The 23,614-nt window shown below is 34.7% G+C and overlaps 1 protein-coding gene across 1 annotated transcript in view; it reads right to left on the bottom strand.

Annotated features, from left to right (window-relative positions):
• Positions 1-17,310: 17,310 nt before the first annotated feature.
• Positions 17,311-23,614, bottom strand: part of LOC138322977 (small G protein signaling modulator 3 homolog) — a 43,074-nt gene continuing 36,770 nt past the window's right edge. The window contains exon 20 of the mRNA XM_069267258.1: positions 17,311-22,726. Coding sequence (XP_069123359.1) covers positions 22,591-22,726 — 136 coding nt within the window. The 3' untranslated portion in view covers positions 17,311-22,590. The remainder of the gene's footprint in view (positions 22,727-23,614) is intronic.

The raw sequence follows: 23,614 nt of genomic DNA, 5'->3' as shown, positions 1-23,614 counted from the left end.
CCATCATTCGCCCACCCGATCACCTTTACACATTGTATGTATATTTCGTGTGTTATGTTTATTACGGTATATTAATGTGTTGTCTTCCTATGGCACCATCATTCGCCCACCCGATCACCTTTACACATTGTATGTATATTTCGTGTGTTATGTTTATTACGGTATATTAATGTGTTGTCTTCCTATGGCACCATCATTCCCCCACCCGATCACCTTTACACATTGTATGTATATTTCGTGTGTTATGTTAACTACGGTATATTAGTGTGTTGTCGTCCTACCTTAGCGTCATCCCACTTACACATATCAAAGTCGTTCTGCTTCCTACTTGCTGAGCTCTGGTATGTTCAAGAAATAACCCCGCACCTAAGAATGGTGAACGCTAAACAGTAGACAAAAAGACAAGGCCAGAGCAATTTCAGGACAGGATGAGAAAGCCGCCTCAAAGCTATAGAATGAATTTAGAATGATATATGATTCGCAAGTTTTGGGTTATCACGACACATAAAGCTTTGCTCGGGGAGTAAATATCTGAATCTCTAGAACCCATGTAAAGTTCAAAATTATTATCCCTCCTTCTTTGTAACCACATGATGCTTTTGTGAATGAGGTAATGTGAGTGTTTCTTCAAAAATAAATGTTTTATTGTCTCGATCAACAGCACATTTAACTCTTCGCACTTCGGTAATGATTCAAATCACGGCGACATTGATATTTAAAGTGAATAGTCGGGCAAAGAAAACCAGTCTAAATGCGTTCATTGGCCTTCCAAAAGTTCTCATATATTAATACGACGGCCAAGTTCTGCTTACGTTTCCAGTTCTGACCATTGAAATAAAGAAAAGTTGAAAGCATTGAAAGTGAGACTGCGTGGAAATGTAACCACGGACATAGTCAGCCGGGAGGACGTATTAGGATTCCTATACTTTAAATTTATTTCTATGTACGCAGACAGATTTTGACGAGAAAGTTTATTTTTCTATTCCATAAGGAATTATACTGGATACATTCACACCATTTTACCGACTTTAACCATCCTTGCCCGACTGTTCACTTTAATGATCAAATTAACTGCCCTGCAGGCAGGGCGTTAGAATTGTACCTGCTGCCCCTATTGCATGATCGTAAAAGGCGACTAAATTTAGGATCGTATCTTTTCTCTTCTTCCTAACTGACTTTAATTCTTCCTAATGCCTCCCTTGGTACCGCCTCACTTTTGGCCTTGAGTTGTGGGTTCTGTCCCCTGGCCGAGACACTCCAAAGTCAATCCAAGTTGTAGTTTCTGCTCCTGCTTTAGCGCTCAGCAAACAGGGAGTGGGACGACTGGTTCGCCCGTTGTCAGTATAATGTGACCGGGTGGGGTGTGTTGCTTGGTGTTTCGGCGGCATGCTTCAGTGATATAGCACTATAAAAAGGACAAGAGTTCCACTATACAAGGAGACACAAAACGAACATACTGCAGTCTCCCAAGACACGCACCTCGCACAACATACACGCAACACACAGCATACATGGGAGGCCGTCCTTGCATGACATTAGCTGTTAATAGGACGTTAATTAATCAAACAAACAAACATGTTCAAATTAAGCACAGTATTTTTTTCTTTTTAATTTAGGGTTTCATAATTGAAATCTTAAAAAAATGGAAGAAGTAGTAATGCTACTGTAACCTTTCCCAAAAACAAATAGAAAGAAAGTTGTAAACATAGCATTATGAACATGAAATGCATAGTGGGTTGTAAAAATAGCAACTGAAACAAAAATACGCAATCCTGTTGTCAAACAAATTCCTTGCAGTCCGGAAACCATGTGTTTCTAAAGATATGCTATCTTTAAGTTCTTAATTTAGACTTAGTTGCGACACTTATTGCTTCGGACTTACCGTATCACACGTGGTAGATCACAGCGTGCAGTGAAATTGATCACGGGCCATGTCGACACAGTTTCATGAAGGCAGAACATAGCATGTGAAACATAGTTACACGGCTAATCATCAAGCAACGCAGACATAACATGACTTAAACTGATGGCCCGGAGTGGTGTAATGAATGAAGTTTTTCCACAGGCACAGTGCCCTATCAACACTATAAACTTTACTAATAACAGCCTTCTCGAAACCCCTTTGTTTTCTTGACTGTATGTGATATCCTTCCAAGAATTGTGTTTTTTCTTGATAATTAACTCTTTTTTTAATTGTTGGGGGAACTCATCCATACAACTTCCCTGTTGGAATTACGTTAGAATGTTGTATGTTCCCCCGCCTCCTCTTTGTGTGACATTAAAAGGTAATTTGGAATCATGTTTGCAATCGCATTTCATTATTATTTTGCTTTTTTACATGAACGTTTTCTATAAAAATCTGCCTTGTAGGTAGGGCGTTAGAATTGTACCTACTGCCCCTATTGCATGATCGTAAAAGGCGACTTAATTTAGGATCTTATCTTTTCTTCCTACCTAACTTTCTTCCTAATGTCTCCCTTGACACTACCTCACTTTTGACCTTCGGTTGAGCACTCGCCCCTGTGAGGTAGACTCTGGGTTCTGTCCCCTGGCCGAGAAACACCAATGTCAATAAAAATGGTAGTTTCTGCTCCTGCTTAGCGCTCAGCATACAGGGAGTAGGGAGATTGGTTCGCCCGTTGTCAGTATAATGTGACCGGGTTGGCTGTGTTGCTTGGAGTCTTCGGTGGCATGCTTCAGTGATGTAGCACTATAAAAAGGACAAGAGTTTCATTATAAAAGAAGACACAACACGAAAACATTAAAGTCCCCCAAAACACACACCGCACACTACTGAGTCAGAGATGCCTACAGTATATTCAAAGATTTCAGGTAACAGGTAAATACATACACGCTACACACCGCATACATGGAACGTAAATTACTGAAAAGGTTTCTATACCGAGGACGGCTATGGGTAAGGTGACAGAGTCATATGATTGTGTGTATAGTGCCTATATTCTGCTAAGCACTACGCATTTCGACTAGATGGACTACGTTTTTAATAAGTCGACTGCGTTAGTTTCATCTAGTCTCGCGTATAGAATTTTACACTAAACTCGCACCTCCTTAATATTATCATCGTAAAATCGTTGTGATGGGAAATATTTACAACTAAAGCGTGTAAATAACAAAACCGTTGGCTGGAAAATTTTGTCATTTTATTAGATAGGATTCATCAAATATCTTTATTGTTTTATGTTAATGCTATTTTTTCAGCTTGGAACGCTTTAAAATTAGGTTCTAATGAAAAAAATGCTAACTTAGGCGGCAAGATCAGTGTTTCTTCTGAAGATAAAATAGCCTACATTAACCAATGTATACGTAAACAGGCGAAACTCATATAATGCAATGGATGAAATGTGACTTATGAATTGCATATTTGAATGATTTAAACATAAATACTAATTAAATAACCATATATATAAATAGGACGAAAGAAGGTGTATGTTCGATCTCTTAGTGAAAGTGAATATGTATACCTAACTAGTGTTGGACTGTACAATAATAGTATGAAGTCATGAGGAATGTATCGTCCAACGGGAAAAAAAGAGTAAGACCTGCTTTGTTCTTCCTAACGTCTCGCCTGACACCGCATCAGTTTTGACCTTCTGTTGAGCCCTCGCCCCTGTGAGGTAGGCTGTGGGCTCTGTCCCCTGGCCGAGACACACCAATAAATGGTAACCTCTGTTCCTGATTTGGCGCTTATCATACAGGGAGTAGGACGACTGATTCGCCTGTTGTTAGTATAAGTAGTATAAGGTGACCGGGTGGGGTGTGTTGCTTGGTATCTTCTGCAGGATGTTTCAGTGATATAGCGCTATAAAAAGGGCAACACGAAGATGCCGCAGTCTCGCTCTTCACACACCGCATACACGGGAGGCCCTCCTTACATGACACTGGCTGTGAATGGAACGCTATTAATCAAACAAACAAAAAATCAAGGAAGACTTATTAAGTAAAAAAAATGTGAAAGACAATTTATTCAGTATGATCTACTCAATCTACTTGGAACGACTTAGGTTAGTTAAGATAGTATGGGCGATGAAGGTGTACCAGACATACGTGTTGATATACCTACATTGTTTTATAAGCTTTATCTAACATTCTTATTTGATATTTTATCAACATCTCACATGACTCTCCGATATCTTCGTCACTTCCTGTATACATTTCCATTATATCTTAATTCAGTTGCTTAGTTAACCAAGTAACCATTCATAATGTTAGCGATAAAACTTTGTTCTTCTACTAAGCGCTTAGCATAAAAGGAATCGGCCGATTATTTTGACCGTTGTCAGTATAATTCGATTGGGTTGGGTGTGTTATTCGGTATCGGCGACAGTGTGATTCATTGAGACAGCACTATAAAGCTGACAAGAACTTCGCTGTCACATCGAGACACAACATATAGCGTGGCCCATCCTTAGTTATCAATAAGACGTTAAGCCAAATATATCAATAAAGCTAGATATGTTACAGGTTATTTGCCTTCGGTTATAACATGACCGATTGGTTCAATTTTGTCAAAACTGCATAATATTAAAGAATTCAGTCAATGGCCAAAAGCTCACAAACCTGAAAATGTAATGTATACAATCATCAATATACATTGTACTTCGAAAATTACACGGTTGAGCACCGTTGTACATGATGTATATGAGTGTTTCCAACAACAGCAAAAAATACACACAAAATAGTGTCCTTCCTTTTGTCAGATAAATCACTATTATAGTCTATATCTTTATTTTGTAGTTTCAATTGTTAATTTCCTACCATGTACCGTGCATGTAAATTTTTCGCTTTGTTATTAACACAACAAAGCTTCCACTGAAAGAAGAATTATAATAGTCAATATTGTGCTACAAAGGTCGCTCAATAAATCAGGTCAGTAAAGACGTGTTCTATCGGCAGTTTGTATACAAATAATTCTAAGTGTTAGTATGTCAGGGTAAGTGGTGTCGTGTGTTTACCCCATAGGCAAGGCTATGATATTCATTTATGATATTTTACATGCCTTTTCATGTAAGTATGCCAAGGTTATGTAAGCAGTGTTCTACCTAGGGTGCGTTTACCCGTGTACCAAGGCTGAGTGGTCAGGAGAGATGACCGTTGTGTACTCCGTACGGTAATTAACCCCGCGAAGGGGTCACTACAGGGTTAGGGTATAGAGAAAATATCGTCCAATCGTGGAGTTAGGGTATATGAAAAAAATCGCTCAAATGGGGTCAAGGCTGGCAGGTATATTAAATGTAACTATAAACATGTTAGATTGTGTGTAGTTATTGTTTTGTGTTACACATTCACATCTGATGTCATTATATACAATTTTAAATATCCATAGAGTGCTAAACGTTGATGAAAAGCTGTTACTCTTTAAAACCTTGTATTGCAAATATCATTCAATAGTCGATTTATTTGATTACTTGAACAGTTGAATGTTCACTAATATATCAATTACATTGTACGTCATTCCTATGTTATGCGGAAAGACTCGCACTGTTGCACACAAAGTAAAAGGCCGAGAAATAATCGCCGATATCTTGTGATCCCTAATGATACAACAAGCTTTTGGTGATATATTATGTTACGGAAATGTTTACAAATTAAGACATATTAACATCGTACATAAGGTCGTACGACATCGCGTGAGATGACGTCACGTAACATTCGACAGTAAATCAGGACGTGTTCATTGGTCTATTGGCACTGTCGATGGTTCAGTTTTGTAAAGAGAGTCAGATTATTCCATTTCTAAATATTTTGATAGTTCGATTATAAACGGATTGTCGTTTGTTTGTTCGGGTTTTTTTTTACAGAACGTTGTTATCAAATTACTATCGTGTGAAACTGAGTAATAAAGCATTTGGAAATTGCTCTTGGTCCCGAAACATAAACTATTCTAGTCATATATACCTTCATAACGAGATTCATAAATAAAATTGATCCTCGCTTTAAAGTTCGTCGTTGTATTGTTTGATAAATTGAAAGTGCAAACGGAAAGAAAATTAAACAAATACTAGTTATTTATTATCCCATTTATGTTGGTAAATCAACGGTAATTGGTGAAATTAATTATCTGCAATTTCTTAATTTGCTTTAGGAGATATCCAAGATAGTATCATCGAATAAGTTCTTTGCCAATTTTGAAAAAAAAAACATCCTCAATTATCTTAATAATGTGATCATTGATGATGAAACAAGTATTGTACCAATAGGAATACACAAACATTATAACTACACAAAGTGAAAATTAAATGAAAATTTAGAACACTAACTTCCTACGTATCAGAATAGCAACATAATAGATATTAGCTTTCACTGAAAATTATCGATTTGAATAATTTCTAGCTGACATGTAACCATCAGGCTAAATATTCCGCTGGTAAAACAGGTCTTATGATATTACATCATGCATATATTTTAAAGTTTATCCTACACACTATAATAAGGATACTCTATAAACAAAATGCTATTACAAAAGAAAAATAATACCTCCAACGTATAAAGATTATCAGGAATAACTATAAAAGAAAACAATAAAAGATTATTGCGCAAGGTAGAATGCATGTTTTTGTATGAAAACAATAAAACATTATTCATTAAGCACTTTCGAATGTATAATTTTATTGTTCGAATAAACCAGGCATTTATCACAACAAACTGTCAAAGAAAGTAAACATTGAAACATAATTAAACAAAATTAATATTAGCTTGTTTCAAGAAATGGTGTGCATTATTCACAGATATGTCAATTTACACGAAGTCATTTATCATAAACATGCAATACACGAGGCCTGTTAAGACCTGAAATACACGGAGACACGAGTAAGCTGGTGTTCCCAGTACGCTCAGAACAGCCCACGTGCAGGGTTCAATTAGTAACTAGCATGTTTTAAATAAACCATATATTTATCAGATATTGCCTATCGCCTTTGGTTATCGTCACACCTGGAGAGTGCAGTACCGGTACGTTATATAATCCGGGTTTTAATATTCTAGATTGATTAGTGCTATCAACGAATTCGGGTTCATTCCAGTATTCTATGTGTCAAAGGAATAATCCGTATCGATGCTTGTATGAACTGAGTGATCATCAAAATATTTATACAGCAACAATTCGGTTCTCCTACGTTCTATATTGGGACACCAACATACGGATTGATGTATACAAAGAACAAGATGACTTTATCACGAGCATCCTACAATATCAGATACGGGAGGAAATTGTTGGGACGAGCATCCTACAATATCAGATATGGGAGGAAATTGTTGGGTATAATATTCATTGTGTTACGTAGTGCAAACCTTTAAATAATATATGGTTAAGAAGTGTGTTGGATTGATTATATTGACTTAAATTTAAAAACAATAATTTTCATTAAGTTATGAATATAGAATGTAAAATGAAATTTCAGTTCATGATATTCTATTAAACGATCCGTGTATGTTTCTAACATCGATTTATGTGTTTGTTTGATTGCTTAACGGCCTATTAACAGCCAGTGCCATCTAAGGACGGCCTCCTATATGTATGCAGTGTTTAGGTAATGTGTTTTAGGAGACTGCGGTATATTTGTGTTGTGTCTTCTTGTATAGTGAAACTCTCGCCCTTTTTATAGTGCTATATCACTGAAGTATGATACAGAAGACGCCAATCAACACACCCAACCCGGTCACATTATACTTACAACGGGCAGTCGTCTTATTCCCTATGTGCTGAGCGCCAAGCAGGAGTAAAAACTACCTCTTTTTATAGACTGTAGTGTGTCTCGGCCAGGGGGCAGAACCCAGAGCCTACCTCACGAGGGTGAGCGCTCAACATAAGGCCAAAAGTGCAGCGGTGTCAAGGGATACATTTGAAAAACAAAATTAGGAAGAAGAGAACATATAAGATCAATTAGATATAATACCAGTACCCTATGTAGATAACGAGATGTACCCACTATATAATACCAGTACCCTATGCAGATCGCGAGATGTACCCGCTATATAATACCAGTACCCTAGGTAGATCGCGAGATGTACCCGCTATATAATACCAGTACCCTATGTAGATCGCGAGATGTACCCGCTATATAATACCAGTACCCTACGTAGATAACGAGATGTACCCTCTTTATAATACCAGTAACCTTTGTAGGTAACGAAATGTACCCGCTATACAGTACCGGTACCCTATGTAGATAACGAGATGTACCCGCTATATAATACCAGTACCCTAGGTAAATAATGAAATGTACCCTCTATATTATACCAATACCCTAGGTAGATAACGAGATGTACCCGCTTTATAATACCAGTACCATATGAAAGAAACGGGTACGGTAGGTGCGGTAAGAGTGACTACTATTCATTACTACACACTTTCAACATCTCACAAAGCGTAGCCAATAAATATCTTGCTGCCACAGTAGAGTCCACACATAATCCCCAAGATAACATGGCCATGAAAAGGGGCTGGGCATATGTGCTGTCAACCACTCACAATATTCCGACAAACGTTTGAAGAAAGAGATAGTTGTACCTTTTATGTGGTTGAATGTGTTTACTGGTAACTGTTTTATTCAACCTTTGTGAATCTGTGTCTCGATCGTCACAGATCACCTATTAAACATCTTATCTGGGAAATTTGCATATAAAATACTTCCGCTTTTAATGGATTAAAACCCCTCCTTTCCCCGATAACGAGGTTTACAAGAGATATATTTTAAAGAGACGATCTAGTCACTGATTTCTGTTCCTATCACAATACAGCAATCTATTAAAAACTTGTAACTTTATCAATTCTTTAATAAATCCATCTTACATGCAATGTTCAACATCCGGTGGAAGTTGCTTTTTTGCTAAAATTATTTCAACATTCTTTGCCACACCAGTTCGAACAAAGTGCCATTAATATGTGTTCATCTCACTAGAAGGACAAAACACTTTCTAGTAACACTAGATATTCTCGATATCTTAAAATATCTTAACCCTATCATTATTTTGATTCAACCTTGATCACGAATTTAGCGCGTAATTTTATTATGAAAGATTGAATACATTGATTAAGTTGCATACTTTTGATCTTCAATCTTTTCTTTTACGTAGAAATGATAACATAACTTTTTTTATGATTTCTTCTCAACGAAGTGAGAATATTCTTGATAGGTGTGCTGAGAACTGATTAGCATGATACATGCTAATATAGTGAAGTGGAATCTTTCTACCACAAAAGGTAATTGCAAAACAAATAAATAAAAAGAAAAAAAAAACCCATTAAAGTCCAGAATCTTAGTTTTTCTGGTTATTTATCATAAATTATGAACGTAATTTTGAAAATGAAGTGACCTTACAATGACAAAATGGAAAATACGAAGTATTTTGCAGGTAATGGATCTGGTTTCCAAATATGCCTTCAAGTTTCTTATTACAAATCTATGATTACGTTGCGTGTGTTGGTTCGACTCCTAAATTTTGTTTTTTTGCTCAGTGTTGCATGCTTATGCATCACTTTTATACGGAGTAAAATAAACAACTAAACATTCTTCCGTTTAAAAAGGAACTTTATTTAATGTAATATCAAACAGAGATGCCAAGTTATCAAAAACTCCTTAATAATCTTGCTTTATCATCCTGAAATAATAAAAACATACAATAATTTTATAAATGTTTCAAGAACCGTGACTTATGCAAATATTTCACCGCGACTTAAAATACTACATTGTCTACGAAGTTTATGAAATACTATCATAATCAAGAGAGCTTTAGAAACATCGCGTATAAACGCCCCTTTACAGGAATCTCTAAACAATACTCGCCGAAGATAAACTACTTTTGGATTAAATATGCTGGAAATTGCATTGTATTATCAAATAATTCGAGAGTACTTGTCACAAACATACAAACAATTATTACTTTTATCAAAATAACTATCGAACAAACAATTTTTATACTTCTTCTCAGACACTTTAAAACACGTTTTATAGCTCTTGGGTCAATTTTCAATAAAATGTTTCACATATTATTAACGTATCATATGTGTATATATTGTTCTATTCCTATAAAGCCGACATCATCTTTTATAACTGACTTTTCGTATATCATAAATTTTATTAACTCTAGAGAAGATACTCGTATTTAAGCATTCAAATACATTTATATATATATATTTTTTCTTATCGCATAAAAATTATTTTATAACAGTGTGAGTGAAGTGAACTACAAATGGTTCCTTTATTTTGTCATAACCCTTGACGCTATCTGCATTGCCCTTCCTGTACCTCAGGTCAACAACAGCTGTTAGTTCAACGACGCGGCCAAAACAATCCTGCTATAAAGCTCTACCAACATGACGTCATGTCAGCAAAATAGATTTGGAGAAGTCACGATGTTCGATCATGCACGTACATTGCAGGTGCGTCGTGCCCGTTTACGTGACGTGGGTTTAGTGACTCGGAAGTATTTATACGTGTCTGAACTCAATAACTCCTAGGCATCTGATAAACGTATCAAATACTATCACCGGAAAACATATTTCATGATGAGAACAGATAATTGTGATGAAAGTCGGAAACGGCGAGATAGGAAAACAATCAACAAAGCGTTTAAGACATGAATATAAACAACGATAACTTGACAATATGGGAGATACTTGCTGACTACAATGGGAAGACTTGTCGGGATGGTGAAGAGGGCGCTTAGATCGAGGTGTTCATGACGCGAAAGCACGTAAACAGGATTAACTGCAGATTAAAATAACACGGTGATAAATAAATACAGCATATAATGCATGCATTCCTGCACAATGCAAGTGCAGCAGATATCCAATGATTCACATGCATGTAGCATATTAGTTCACTATAATGACTAATATTGTACGCTTATGTGGTCACGTTCAACATGCAGATATTTGCTGCAAAGGTCATGGACTGCATAGGAGCTATAGTTCACATCTTGTAATAACTGTAGAAAGAGTCAAGTATATTGTAATTGTATGGTAGTAACTAACGTAACATACAAAACTACTGTCAGTACACGAAAAACATGCTTTGTTATTGGATTAAGTTGATTCTGTCGAAAAAAAGTATAGGAAAATGTCAATTCTTATCGTAGGGAATATGTATCGTATATACCTGAATTAACATTTTCCAATAATATTATACTGTGGTAAGAGGATGTTCAGTTGCATTATCGACTGTCTATAATAAGCGCGGAATCATTAATAACGTGATTTGTTCAGCAGAAATGCTCTTTTCCAAGTTATGGTTGTAGTTGAGATGTCTGCAACAGCTGATCATGCTGATATTCTAGTCATCACTGATGACTTGTTAACAATGTCAAGGATAAGGTAACCAATAAAATGTTTCAGTGATCATTAGTCAGCTGACACACCGTAATATATGGGAGAAACAAAATGGCAGCATTTGAACAAATTTTATTTCAATAATAAACTGAAAAATGATTAAGCATGCATTGCCTAGGAGGCTACTAGTATACTAAATATATAAATATTTACAGGTCAGATAAGTAGATTATATAATAGATTCGCTAATTTTTATGTTATACTTAATTAGATACTTTTTTCCATTTCTTTTTTTTCCCCATCTTATTTTCACCTGACTTTTCCGTGTCAATCGGTTGGACGTTAAACTTCGATGTATACATAACAATTGAGACTAAAATGCTATACCAATTTGGCAAAAAATCTCTTACTCGTATTTCTAGATTATGGCTAAAATCTCTTACTCGTATTTCTAGATTATGGCTAATAAAGTATTGGCCAATTTAAGATAATTAATTCGATTATCAATATCAGGTAAGGCGGTGTGACAACCTAATTACAACCAACGTGATATGTCATTAAGTGATTCATATGGATTTTACACGGATACGATGACATCAGATACATTTAAACCATTAATAATAAAGTTTTTTTGAATTGCGTGTTAAAGTCATTGTGTGATACAGATCTATAGGGACTTCCAGAGTATTTACCTTGATTACAATGAGTCAACTGTCGGTTTATTTTCCTTCTGTTTGGACAGTTTAGTCATCAGCAATACGAATATGTGTCTTGATATATATTTACATGTTACCTTATAAACATTACATCTAATCAATCTCGTTTGGTACTTAGCAACTTCACCAATAAAACAGTATATTGATGATGATTTTTCAGCGGGTGCTCAACTCGTTGAAGCTAGGATCAAGGACGAACTGATAATGATAATAGACACATGTAGAGTGGGTCGTTATATAGCATGATTCAGTTTATGCCAGATCAACATTTGATGTGTCTGTTCACGGTGGATGGTCTACAGTCGAACATGCTTATCATGAACATTAAACTCTACACCGATACCCGTACGATGATGTCACAGTAACACGTGAGTCACAGGTAATTCCTGGGAATCGGAACTGCCAGTATACCAGGAATGGTGTTATCATTGTGTACATGTAATTGTCGACTTAGATACATGGATTATTGCACGATATGAATCTTGATAATATTTCCACATTAAGTATACTAATAACTGATATGACAACGTGATGGAAATTCTTTCTATCATATACTTGTGAAAAGTATTTAAGTACAATAAATATTAAACTCTAAATGAATATGTCGCCTACACATATGTGCTGTAAATTTGCTCTATTTTTCTGAAAGTCGTGTGTTTGTTGTGGAAGAACATAGTATTCGTTCATGCTCTAAATGTCTTTTTTTTATCTCAGTTTCTCTGGTGAATGTAGGATTTCTTTTCTTTTTTTTTTTCTAAATCTTATTGTTTTATCCCAATTATTCTCATTTTATTATATTTTCCAGATTACTATTTTGTCTCGATAAGATAATAACGTTAGACTTTCCGTTGTTGCTCTAGAAGTATAGGCCTTATAATTTGGTTTCGTCCGATGAGTTTTATTTTTATGAAAATATTTTGCTATTCAAGAGAAAGTATTGCTTTACTATATGCATTATGATATATTATCCGACATTTGAGCCATACAGAACTATGGATACCAAATTATGTTTTATTATCAAAATACTGCCTAATATACCAGCTTCAGAGTCAATCTAATAAACAGCTTTCACCGCTGTCGTAAAAGTATATCGTAGATGAAATGGACCATTACTTTATATAATGCAAAGAAACGTTTTGACTGTCCTTCTGGTACGTACGTGTATATAGCACAAAACGAAGAAATAACGGATAACCGTATTTGATCGAAATGTGATTGGCTGAATCATGAATTGCTAGCACGAAGGACTGAGTTAAAACACGACCTAAAGATTTTGAATGTTCCAACGGGGAGAAAACAATACACCAAAATGTAAAAATAACATGAAATATAGATAAATACCATTTAGTTGTTTCAAAGAAAGAGGTATTGTCGATGATACAAGGGCTTATCTATGGAGTGCATACAAAGTATGTAATGCATGCAAAAGGTACATTTCCGACTATCTATCATGTGTTGTACACTGAGCTAAAGGTTAATTCGAAGGATATATCAATTCACACATTTATCAAAACATTTCAATAATATGTTAACAAAGTTAGTGGAGTGCCAATGATTGCGTATTATGAATATTTGTGGTTATTAAGACCCATATTACGGTTACCAAATAGTTGTGCTAAATAGTGTTCAAACCAAAATCATAGCCAGCATTGCAAAGATGGACACGGAATGTGTCAGAATAATAAATCATCAGTTATCGTGTTGAAATATTGAGAAGATATCGCGTACAACTTTCGTCACAGGTCATACAATGTTCTTTGGAGATATAGTTTTCATATGTTTCTCGCTCAAGATCAGTAATTCTGACATTCTTTACAAAATAGCGCAAAGTATCAATGGTACAAATTTATTAAAGATCGGTTCGATATATCTTGTCTCCAGAGATCATGTGCATCGGTTAAAGATAGTATAAATCATCAAAGGTTAAATAAATTGTTTTAATTCGTTAACAAAAAGAGCGTCATTCATAACTAAAAGAACTTTCAATCATCCATTAACCTATTTATCAACATCATACTTGAAAATATATGATGTAGCTTAATAACAGTAGACATTGCAACCATGGAATGTGTTTAGTTAGGAAAGCACGAAACGGCAGGAAGACCCGCGTGTAATATTTGACTGCAATCGAATACATTTGGTGTGTTGGTCAGCAGCTCTTTGTAGACAACAAATGAAACAAATACATTCGTCTGGTGTATATTTATATGAGACTTAGATAAACAATAACGGAATGCTTTAAGATGCCACTTTGATAGACATACACGATACATAACGTGTATTATAACGAGTCGAGCGAAAGTACACGAACTTTTCTGATGTGGGATAATATGGAATCATCGAATGATTGCGTGGGACTCAGTGATGATTAGGTTTTAGAAGAAACGGGATAACTGTCAGAAGATGGAATAAGTTTGTATCAGACTTTCGGAAGGAGTGATAGAACCAGTATAGATGTGGGGGAAGAACATTAGTTATAAAGCCAGCCCTCATATATCCTGTAAGCTGGTGGGCGGCAAATAAATCAATTGGTATGTTTGTACTGATAAAACGCCACAGAAATGATGAAGTTACATAGGTATCGCATGCATGTTCATATGTATAGTCAATAATGGGTATGTCTAAGCCGTGCGGCAAATTCAACATGTCACGAGAGTCGGACTACACGTAGATTTTATCATATTCGTTGGTAAAAGTAACTATCCCTAGGTCTAGCCTTATGTAATTGAAAACAAAATTATATATGTTTTAATAAATCACTCGTTGTGCTTTACAAAACAAACGGAACGAACAAACCAAATTAAGGATCGCAACAAAATGATACATTTTCGTTAAAATTCATGTGCAAACGGACGCATATTAGTGTTACCTTTCTTAATTTGTAAAAAGCTGAAACTAAAATCTATTCATTTTCTTTTTATCAACAACGTTTACGAGATTTCGTTCATAGCTGTACATAATGGTATATGTTCAGTATTTCCCGTTCCAAAAAAATACTAGTCTATCTAAAAAGGCCTTTCATGAGAAAATATTTTATCTGTATAGATATCAATTTACGAGTAAAAATCAACAGTTACAATTTTTTTTACATTTTCCAAAAATTCGTTACTTGCCCATTATATCGTAATCGCTTTTAATATAACTGAAATTGAAAGACAAAATGGTAAGATAAATGGCATCATTTTTGTATGTTGATCAGTTAACGTATCGCGTGGAAAAGACCATTGAAGCCAAGGTTCAAACATTTTTCTGCATGACACCAAGACGAATAGAACATTATCAATTAGGATTATTCAATCCTCCCTTTTCATTGCGCTAAAGTCGCGAATAAACTCTGCCAAAATCGTATGGATAATGTCCCGTTCTTTCCACACCTTCAACAAGTAAAAAGTGGGAAAGAAGACTTTCTATGAAGTTCAAGGTTGTATAACAAAACGGCGAAAGTCATTTGGGAAATTGAAGACCAATTTTCATAAAAAAAGATTGACCAAGTTAAGGGATCCATAAGAAACACATAAGACTATGCTTAAAGACCCGAAAATATGCAAAGGCTTCCGGTCAGGGATTAACTTCGACATAGATCCCGCGAACTCAAACATCATTAGGTTAGAGTTTAATTGAATCCACTTGATTGATCAATTTTTTGTTGAATTCTGTATTACTAAAGCATACGATATCGACGGTAATTCAAGTGTTGGATATTGTCAGTATCCGTATCACAATGAACGTATTACTTCCGATGTTGCGTAAAAGCACAGAGCATTGCATCAGTATGTGTGTCATAGTACAAGTGTGACGTAGTTGTTTAATTGAGGAAACTATATATCAGTAAAAGGTTACCTTGCTTACGGTGTAGGAGCAATTATGCCTTATCAGTTGATCTGGAATTTCCGAATAAGGGAATATGGTGAAATGTAACTGCTTTCACGAAATGTCACTCAAACACTAAATGCGTGTTATACATTATAAAAGAGCGCGTGTGGATGTCTCAATGACGTGAACTGCGTAGTTAATAAGCTCTCATTATAAAGTGATTGGATTTCAAATAAAACACCCCATCCGCTGCTTCTAACATTTTCTCTCCACGGAAATATAACGACTGAACAGTTTACACCCTAACTGCTATTTGATTAATGACGGTAATCGATGGTGTAACAATTGAAAGGCGAGAGGTCTTACACCACGCCCAGTGGCCGGGCGGACACCGTCGGAACGTATTTCATTATATCGGGACACTCGAGATATTAAAACAATTCAAAGTGATAGGATTGACAATCTAATTCCGTTGAAGGCGTTGTCGTAAGTTATAAATACATTCAGTATTCATCAGAATTTCTCTCGAAGTGCTGAAATATTGTTTAAACGTACCATTGTACTAATTATTGCCATTGTCAAAGAACAATCGACCCGCCCAAGATGTATTCGTGCACACACAATAATGTTAATGTTCCGTTGATTTCAACCTGCAAGGTGACAGCTCCAGATCAGGCAGTAACATATATACATGTCATGTCCATCTGTAACGTCTAAATTCATTTCCTTTGCATACCAAGAGTATATATCACCATATGGTTACGATAGTTATGGTTATCATTCTTGTCATGAAATATAATATTCCGCACGTATACAACCATCTAAATACCGCAATTTTGTTTCAAAAGCGTCCTTAGTATGGCATTTAGTAATAAAAGTCACACGAATAAACCGCCTGAACGTAGCATTCCGAAAACTGCGTATTATCAAAAAAACAAAAAATTCTCCGTCAGTCATCGTCCATTCTAATCAATCCTAGAAACAGTTCATGGGGACGCCTGCTTATTTTTTTAAAAAAAAAAAAAAAAAAGGTCTCTTCACTTAATGTTCTTGACGATGGGCGTAAAACAATTTAAAACGTCAAACATCTGAAATGGGTAGGCTAAAATATATGCAATACATTTTCATGTTCTATGTTTAATACACGTACATTGAATAATGTCCGTGCCTCCAGATTTTACTCTAGACCAATTATCTTTCGCGTGTAATGTATTTTCGTTTAAGTACACAAAAGATTATCTTCATCCACAATTATTTTGAAGATAGTTCAATTCAAATTCAAATCTGCGCAACTTAATCTGACGAATATGCTTTAAAATGAAATAACGATATTCGGTAGCCGCGGAAGAAAGTTGGTTTACAGTTTATGAAATACAATGAAATGCGAAATGACTTAAAACCACTTAACTGCCTAACTACAGAGTTGCTCTTTTTAAATCTTCTAAAAGCTTCAATACAATATGTACAAAGCAGTGAGACAACAATAATGTGACACACTATTTTGAAATCTAATTTTTATTCAACATAATTGTTCATCTTATTTTATACATATTTATATATATATATATATCTTAACAAGAGTACAACAAAGAAATATTGCACAGATAATAACATACAATCAGAATAAGACACCCCAATGTATGTCCCTTATGTCAGTAGATGGACCAGTCGTCACCATCTTACCTGGCCATTCTCTTCACAATAATAACCTACGGTGATAAAATCACCACGGGTAATCTGGTCCAGAAATGATAAGCAGTGGTAGAACATCCCCATCACCGATACAAAACAATTTATGAAAGTTATATGAAATACAAATATTTTTGAGACATCTAAAATCACATTTGTTTCATATTGACGAGCAAATCAGGCAAAAAATGTTTCAGCGTAATTACAGACATAGTACCTGTACTTATATGCTTAATACAATTCGTTTACATTAACACAATTTATATTATAGTCATACATCAAACAAAACATCTAATATGAAATATTTTAATACAACGGTGTTGTAGCCATATAATTGTGCTACAGTTTCGATCAATTTAACTCAAAAAAAAATTGAGCTTTGCTTTGAAGCTATTTACCAAAACTAAAATTAAAACGCATTCTTTTACTATGTTCGCTGGTAAAAATCACCTAAGTCGTCCTTTCGTTTGCTATATTAGGTCAACACAATACATTTAGAATTCAGCCCGAAATAATCACGGAAGATCATCCAAATGTTTTATGACAGGTCAAAATAAACGTGACAGCTTTCACTTTCAAAAAAGCTTGTCAACATTAGTGATTTTTTTGCAAAGTCATAACCTGTGTCTGACAAGAACTGCCAACAACTGTTCCCCTGTGTCTATCATTGTCACCACTCCCAAATAATCAAGATGATACTCAGTTCCTCTTGTGTACGTATCTTTAGTGTGTTCCCCCATCTGCCTGTAATAACAGCCACCAGTACGATATTGTGTACACTGGCTGATGGTTGCAGCCCCTCCCCTGTAGCGAATTTGTTTTTCTCACCCTGATAGGTCGGTAAAGTGGCGACAACAAAAGGCTTAGTGCTAATCATGGGTTGTAGTAATGGCCAGTAATTGTGGGTTAGGAAATAACAGTGTAATAAAGGCACCCCTCTGTGTCGTAAGTTCTGTTGTCGGAATAACAGCTTAGCTAGCATCTGATAACTACTTAAACCATGGGAGTATCCTAAACAAAAACATCACTGAGAGCTCAGGTAGCATGACATTGCAAAATACCATTACATGTCTCTTAGAGTCGCCTCGGGATTTCAACAAAGTTCATTGATATTGGCTTTCGAAATTGTTTTATTTTGCTTGCGAGCTCTAGTTTCATCGTTATCATTAGAATATTGATATAAAAAATGGCACTCCGCTTGAAGAACTCGTTTTCTGACAGTAATGCAGCCGACATAAATAAAATAATGTTTATTTCTGCAATGCCTATAAACATGCTATATAATAGATCCTCATTCCCTTAATGATAGTATTATAATCAATCCTCTCTGTGTACTCCCATATATCGCTATTTAATACCCTTTCCTGTTAACATTAAGTCAACTACAGTGAATCAATGACCGTACATGACACATATTTTAATGCATTACCCGCTAACACACTAGACTATTTTTGAAGTGGCCTCTTATAACTTCCATAACCCATTAAGGAATACTAATTATATCTTACCCACCACCCTACAACTTACCATTATGATATAATAATATTTCAGGCATGATTACCGAACCTTCCCCCTCCCATCCCGAAAAAATAATGAAATAAGTCCTACAAGCATCCTTACATTAATAGAACATAGTTTCAAAGACGGTCATTTGAAAGATTTAAACCAGTCACAAATTATATCACAGGCAACTACTACTGAAGTTTGTCAACATTCAATGTTTGATTGACAACGAGTCGGTGGTTTACACATTCACAAACTTGCAAAAACATTCTGAAAGAATATAACAAACAAAACTGTAACAAGAAAATGCTTCTCCTAACCTCAAACTATTCTTCTTATCACCACATTCCGCATTTGAATGGGGATATTGATTGATTATCCTAAAAAACTTTGAATTAATTCCTTCAAATTACTATACTTTCTCTTGTTACCATACGTTATGCTCTCACACACAAGCAAACCTAGCCCACAAGGGACAATTTCGATTTACACAATACTTTCCGTTTACGAGTGTGCACTTAATTAAGGGAGACAACTCTTTTCCGAAAAAAATATTAGCATTTAGGATCGACTGTTCGCTTCTGGTGAGCAAGAAGCAGTATCCCGTCAGCTACTATTGATAAAATCTGTGTCATTTATCAATTCGTTTGTGTATACTGTACACATGCACACATATATACATGCTGCGTCTTTACTATATTGACATTTCAACTGCTGAACTTTGACCTTCGCCATACTACAAACTCGTCAACTTATGTAATCCATCAACTACTCCCACATTTACTTCGTTGCTAACAGAACATTAACAATAACAATCAGTTAGTGATAGTTCTATGTACAGTTCACACAACCAGTGGTGTGCCTAGAGTGCTTTTTATAATATGCCAGTTTATGTTTTCCTCGTAAACACAATTTTAGTATGAATTTGATGTATTATTATTAACAGAGATCATTGACTTTAATGTAAGATACCGACTAAAAATAAATTACACAAAAATACAAAAGAATAGAGAAAAAAAAGATGTCTGACATCAGTCTACAGATCGAAAAGTTAGCGTCACAAAAATATCAAATCAAATGACAAAAATCATTTTTTACAGTCAATTGCCAATAAAAGTGATAATGTACGTAAAATTCTACAGAAGGGAAACCTGACACCTGCTACAAGAAATAGTACAATAAAATAGGTCTGTATGGTAACAAAATACCTCCAAAAACGTCTAACACAATCTTAAAAAAACCTACTTGCCAAATTACGCTTCTTTCTCAACAGTTTAGAAACTCTTTACGATAGCATCAGCTTGATCAGCGTTCACTTTGTATTGTTGTGCTCAAATTAATTAGTTGGTTACATGTTTTACTATTTACATGGGTTGTTATCGTCTATCGCCTGTTTACGAGCAAGTAAAACATATTGGGCTTCAGAGATGATGTGATAGACAAGGCAGACACAGACATCTCAACAGCAGTCAAGTCTGCCAAGGTATTTGTCACCGTTATTGTTCTCGTATTGTTGGCTTATGTATGGCAGCTTGTTGAACATGAAAAACCTGACACAGAGACAGTTGCTAGTATGGAACATTGCCAAGCAACATCATAGTTTCTAGATAGGAACAAATGGATAGATTTTACAAGAGTTACGTTTCTTCTTAAAGTATCATTAATCTTTACATTTTGTTACAATCAAATAGTAATTATAAGAGTTTGTGATTCAATTTTCAGATATATAACAGCGCAGTACTTTTCAGATCCGTTTGATAAGCTGTTCTAATTACTTGAGCCCATGTTTTCATACAAGTAGTATCCAATAAAACGTGACATATTTATCAGCCGTAAAATGCAAGCACTTTTCCATGGAAAAAGTGTACTTTTGGAATAAACCAAAGTGATTTTCTTCTCAATAATAATTAATCTACATGATTTCAACTATTTATATCAACCTTTACCCATTATTTCATACATAAATACTTTTCAAATAGATATTAAAATTTAAACTTGTCCAATGAAAACTATTTCGTAATTCGTAAAACTTAAGGACTGCAAGGGGAACGTTTTACCATGATATATTATAACAAATATAAAGTAAACGTAATTAAGTGTATACGTGGTGAATGGAAAAATTGAGAAATGTATAGCTGTAAAATCGAAAACTATTAATATGTATTTCTTTACTTGTTCACCAAATGTTTTAATAAAAAGCAATCTGTCGAGGATCTATAGTATAGTATCAGTTTAATCATGCTAATTCATAGGTCAAATTAGCCGTGTAAACATTTCGTTCAAGAACGACAACTCCGTTATCGCTCTTTCTCTTCATTTAATATACTCAACACGTGTTTCTAGTAAAAAAAAAACACATGAAATTCCATGTTTTGGCATGTATTTAAAAACCAATAGCTAACGCCGAAACACCATCTAATCAAATAACATTGAGAAATCATACAAGAAATAACGCACTAAGAAACAATAATTATAACAAAAAAAGTTAATGAAGGAATGTAAATAAGGTCAAGATATAAATAGTTTCCTAAAAGAAAACGTAACAAAAACAAAGATCTTGAGAAAGCATGCTTAAACGAACAGGGACTTCGTCAATAAAGCTAGGATTTCATAAAATGATGTAGATACTGGTATCAATTGATATAAGCATTGCACACGATGAGTTATGACATGTAAAATATGTCGTTCTTAGGTGACTTATTTTTAATGAATGATCAGGACTTATTATATATCGCATGCTACTTGTCCGTCTCTCAAATGACAATTTATTGAAAAACAATCGGCATATTATTGTATCATAATTGTACGAAAGGAAATCTAATTTGAATTTTGAACATAATCTAATCATTCAATTGATTGAAAGGGATATAGTCAAAGCAAAGGAAATGAATACACTTTCCAAATGAAAGCAGGTCAATGTTCATGCGTAATGATAATCATGCTTTGAAAAAATTTAATGTGATATTCAGCAGTTTTACGCAAATTTCAAAGTAGTCTTGACCAAATGAGTTTATGACTTTGACGAAACACTCTGCATGTATGATATATTTGTATTTGAACCATGATCTTTAATCTACAATAGTTTTAAATATATATCACCACACATTTTTATTGCACAAATAGGAGATTCAAGGGATTTGGTCATTTTCATTTAAAGCTGTAGATGATGAACATAACACTTTGGTATATATTTTGAACATATAATAGATACGTGTAATAAACATGCCACATATTGTCTACTGATTGCATGTGTATGAAGTTTAATTTTCAATTGATGATGTATCAAGAAACATGTTTATTTGGCAATCTATATCTAAAATAAAGACGATTTCTCACAGGCAATTCAGAAAAGAGTTTGATTACAAACTTGGACTATTAAACAACATTGTATACTGAAATTTTAATTTACAATGTTTTCTCCACGTTATTCCTTGGAGGAAGTGATCCGAATTATTTAATACATGATCTGAGTTATAATACATTATAATCAACCACCAAAGATAATGCTACTTTTGACTGCCTGAGAAACATTGTCTACGGGTTATTAGTGAGGTCTCTTGACGACGTCTTTACCATCAGTACCTATATATCCCAGCTGAATAAATGATGTTTGACCAACATATCCTTTACCCCTTCCTTCAAGGGCTTGTAAGATTCAGTCATCTGTTTAGGAATTTCCCAATCCTTGGACAATTTGAAAGAAAACTGGGACAAGAGTCTGCAAAGAGTAGGTTAGCAAGCATTAGTTAAGTGATAGTTTGAAGCAAATGAGACCAACCATTCATCTTCAGACTGTGCATATAGATAAATGGAAAACATACTCATGTAAATATAATACAATGCTTGTTTTCAATATGCATACAATATTAATCTTACCACCAAATAGTTAAGCACAGAGCAAGAGAAGTTATGATATATCAAAGTTTGAAAGGTGTTAGATGAATAAATTGCATTGCAAGATAGTTTCCCCGAATACAAATAATACATCAGTGATATGAAACAGATATATTTAGCACAACACGTTAGGAAGCAGTTGATATTACCATGGTTTATCTTGTACAATATCACAGTTTATCAATAGGAACTTATCTAAAGGTTATCAAATATACTGCGTTATCTTTATCTTATCCAACTGATGAGTGAGAGCCTCCTGTACAAACAAAGACAGATAGAATTCATACCAATGCTGTATACAAACTAGGCTGCATAAGTAAATCCAGCTGTTTGTAATAAAATATATATCTTTTACAACAAATTACAACACTAAACAACCAAACACCAACACCAACACAATACTAGCGACAATCTAGGTAAGGAAAATAAATAAATAAAATGCACAAGACTAATTAAATCACATTTTAAAACAGCTACTTCTAGTATACTGTCCAGTCACTACTAAGTGAACTATGGAATGGATAAGTTTTTCTATTATCATAAACTATAGGTAACCATACAACATTGTCACAACACCGTGTACCAACATATAGAAGCAAGCAATGAAACACTTCAACATTTCTTAATCTACATGTATGAAGAATCGTAAGATCTAATTTAATACTAGCAGCGATTGTAAAAACACTATAAATATAACAGCTGTTGACACATA

The sequence above is a fragment of the Argopecten irradians genome, chromosome 5 (assembly GCF_041381155.1).
Source record: "Argopecten irradians isolate NY chromosome 5, Ai_NY, whole genome shotgun sequence".
NCBI lineage: Eukaryota > Metazoa > Mollusca > Bivalvia > Pectinida > Pectinidae > Argopecten > Argopecten irradians.
The sequence above is the reverse complement of the archived record's forward strand: the minus strand, read 5'-3'. Positions and strand labels throughout refer to the sequence as shown.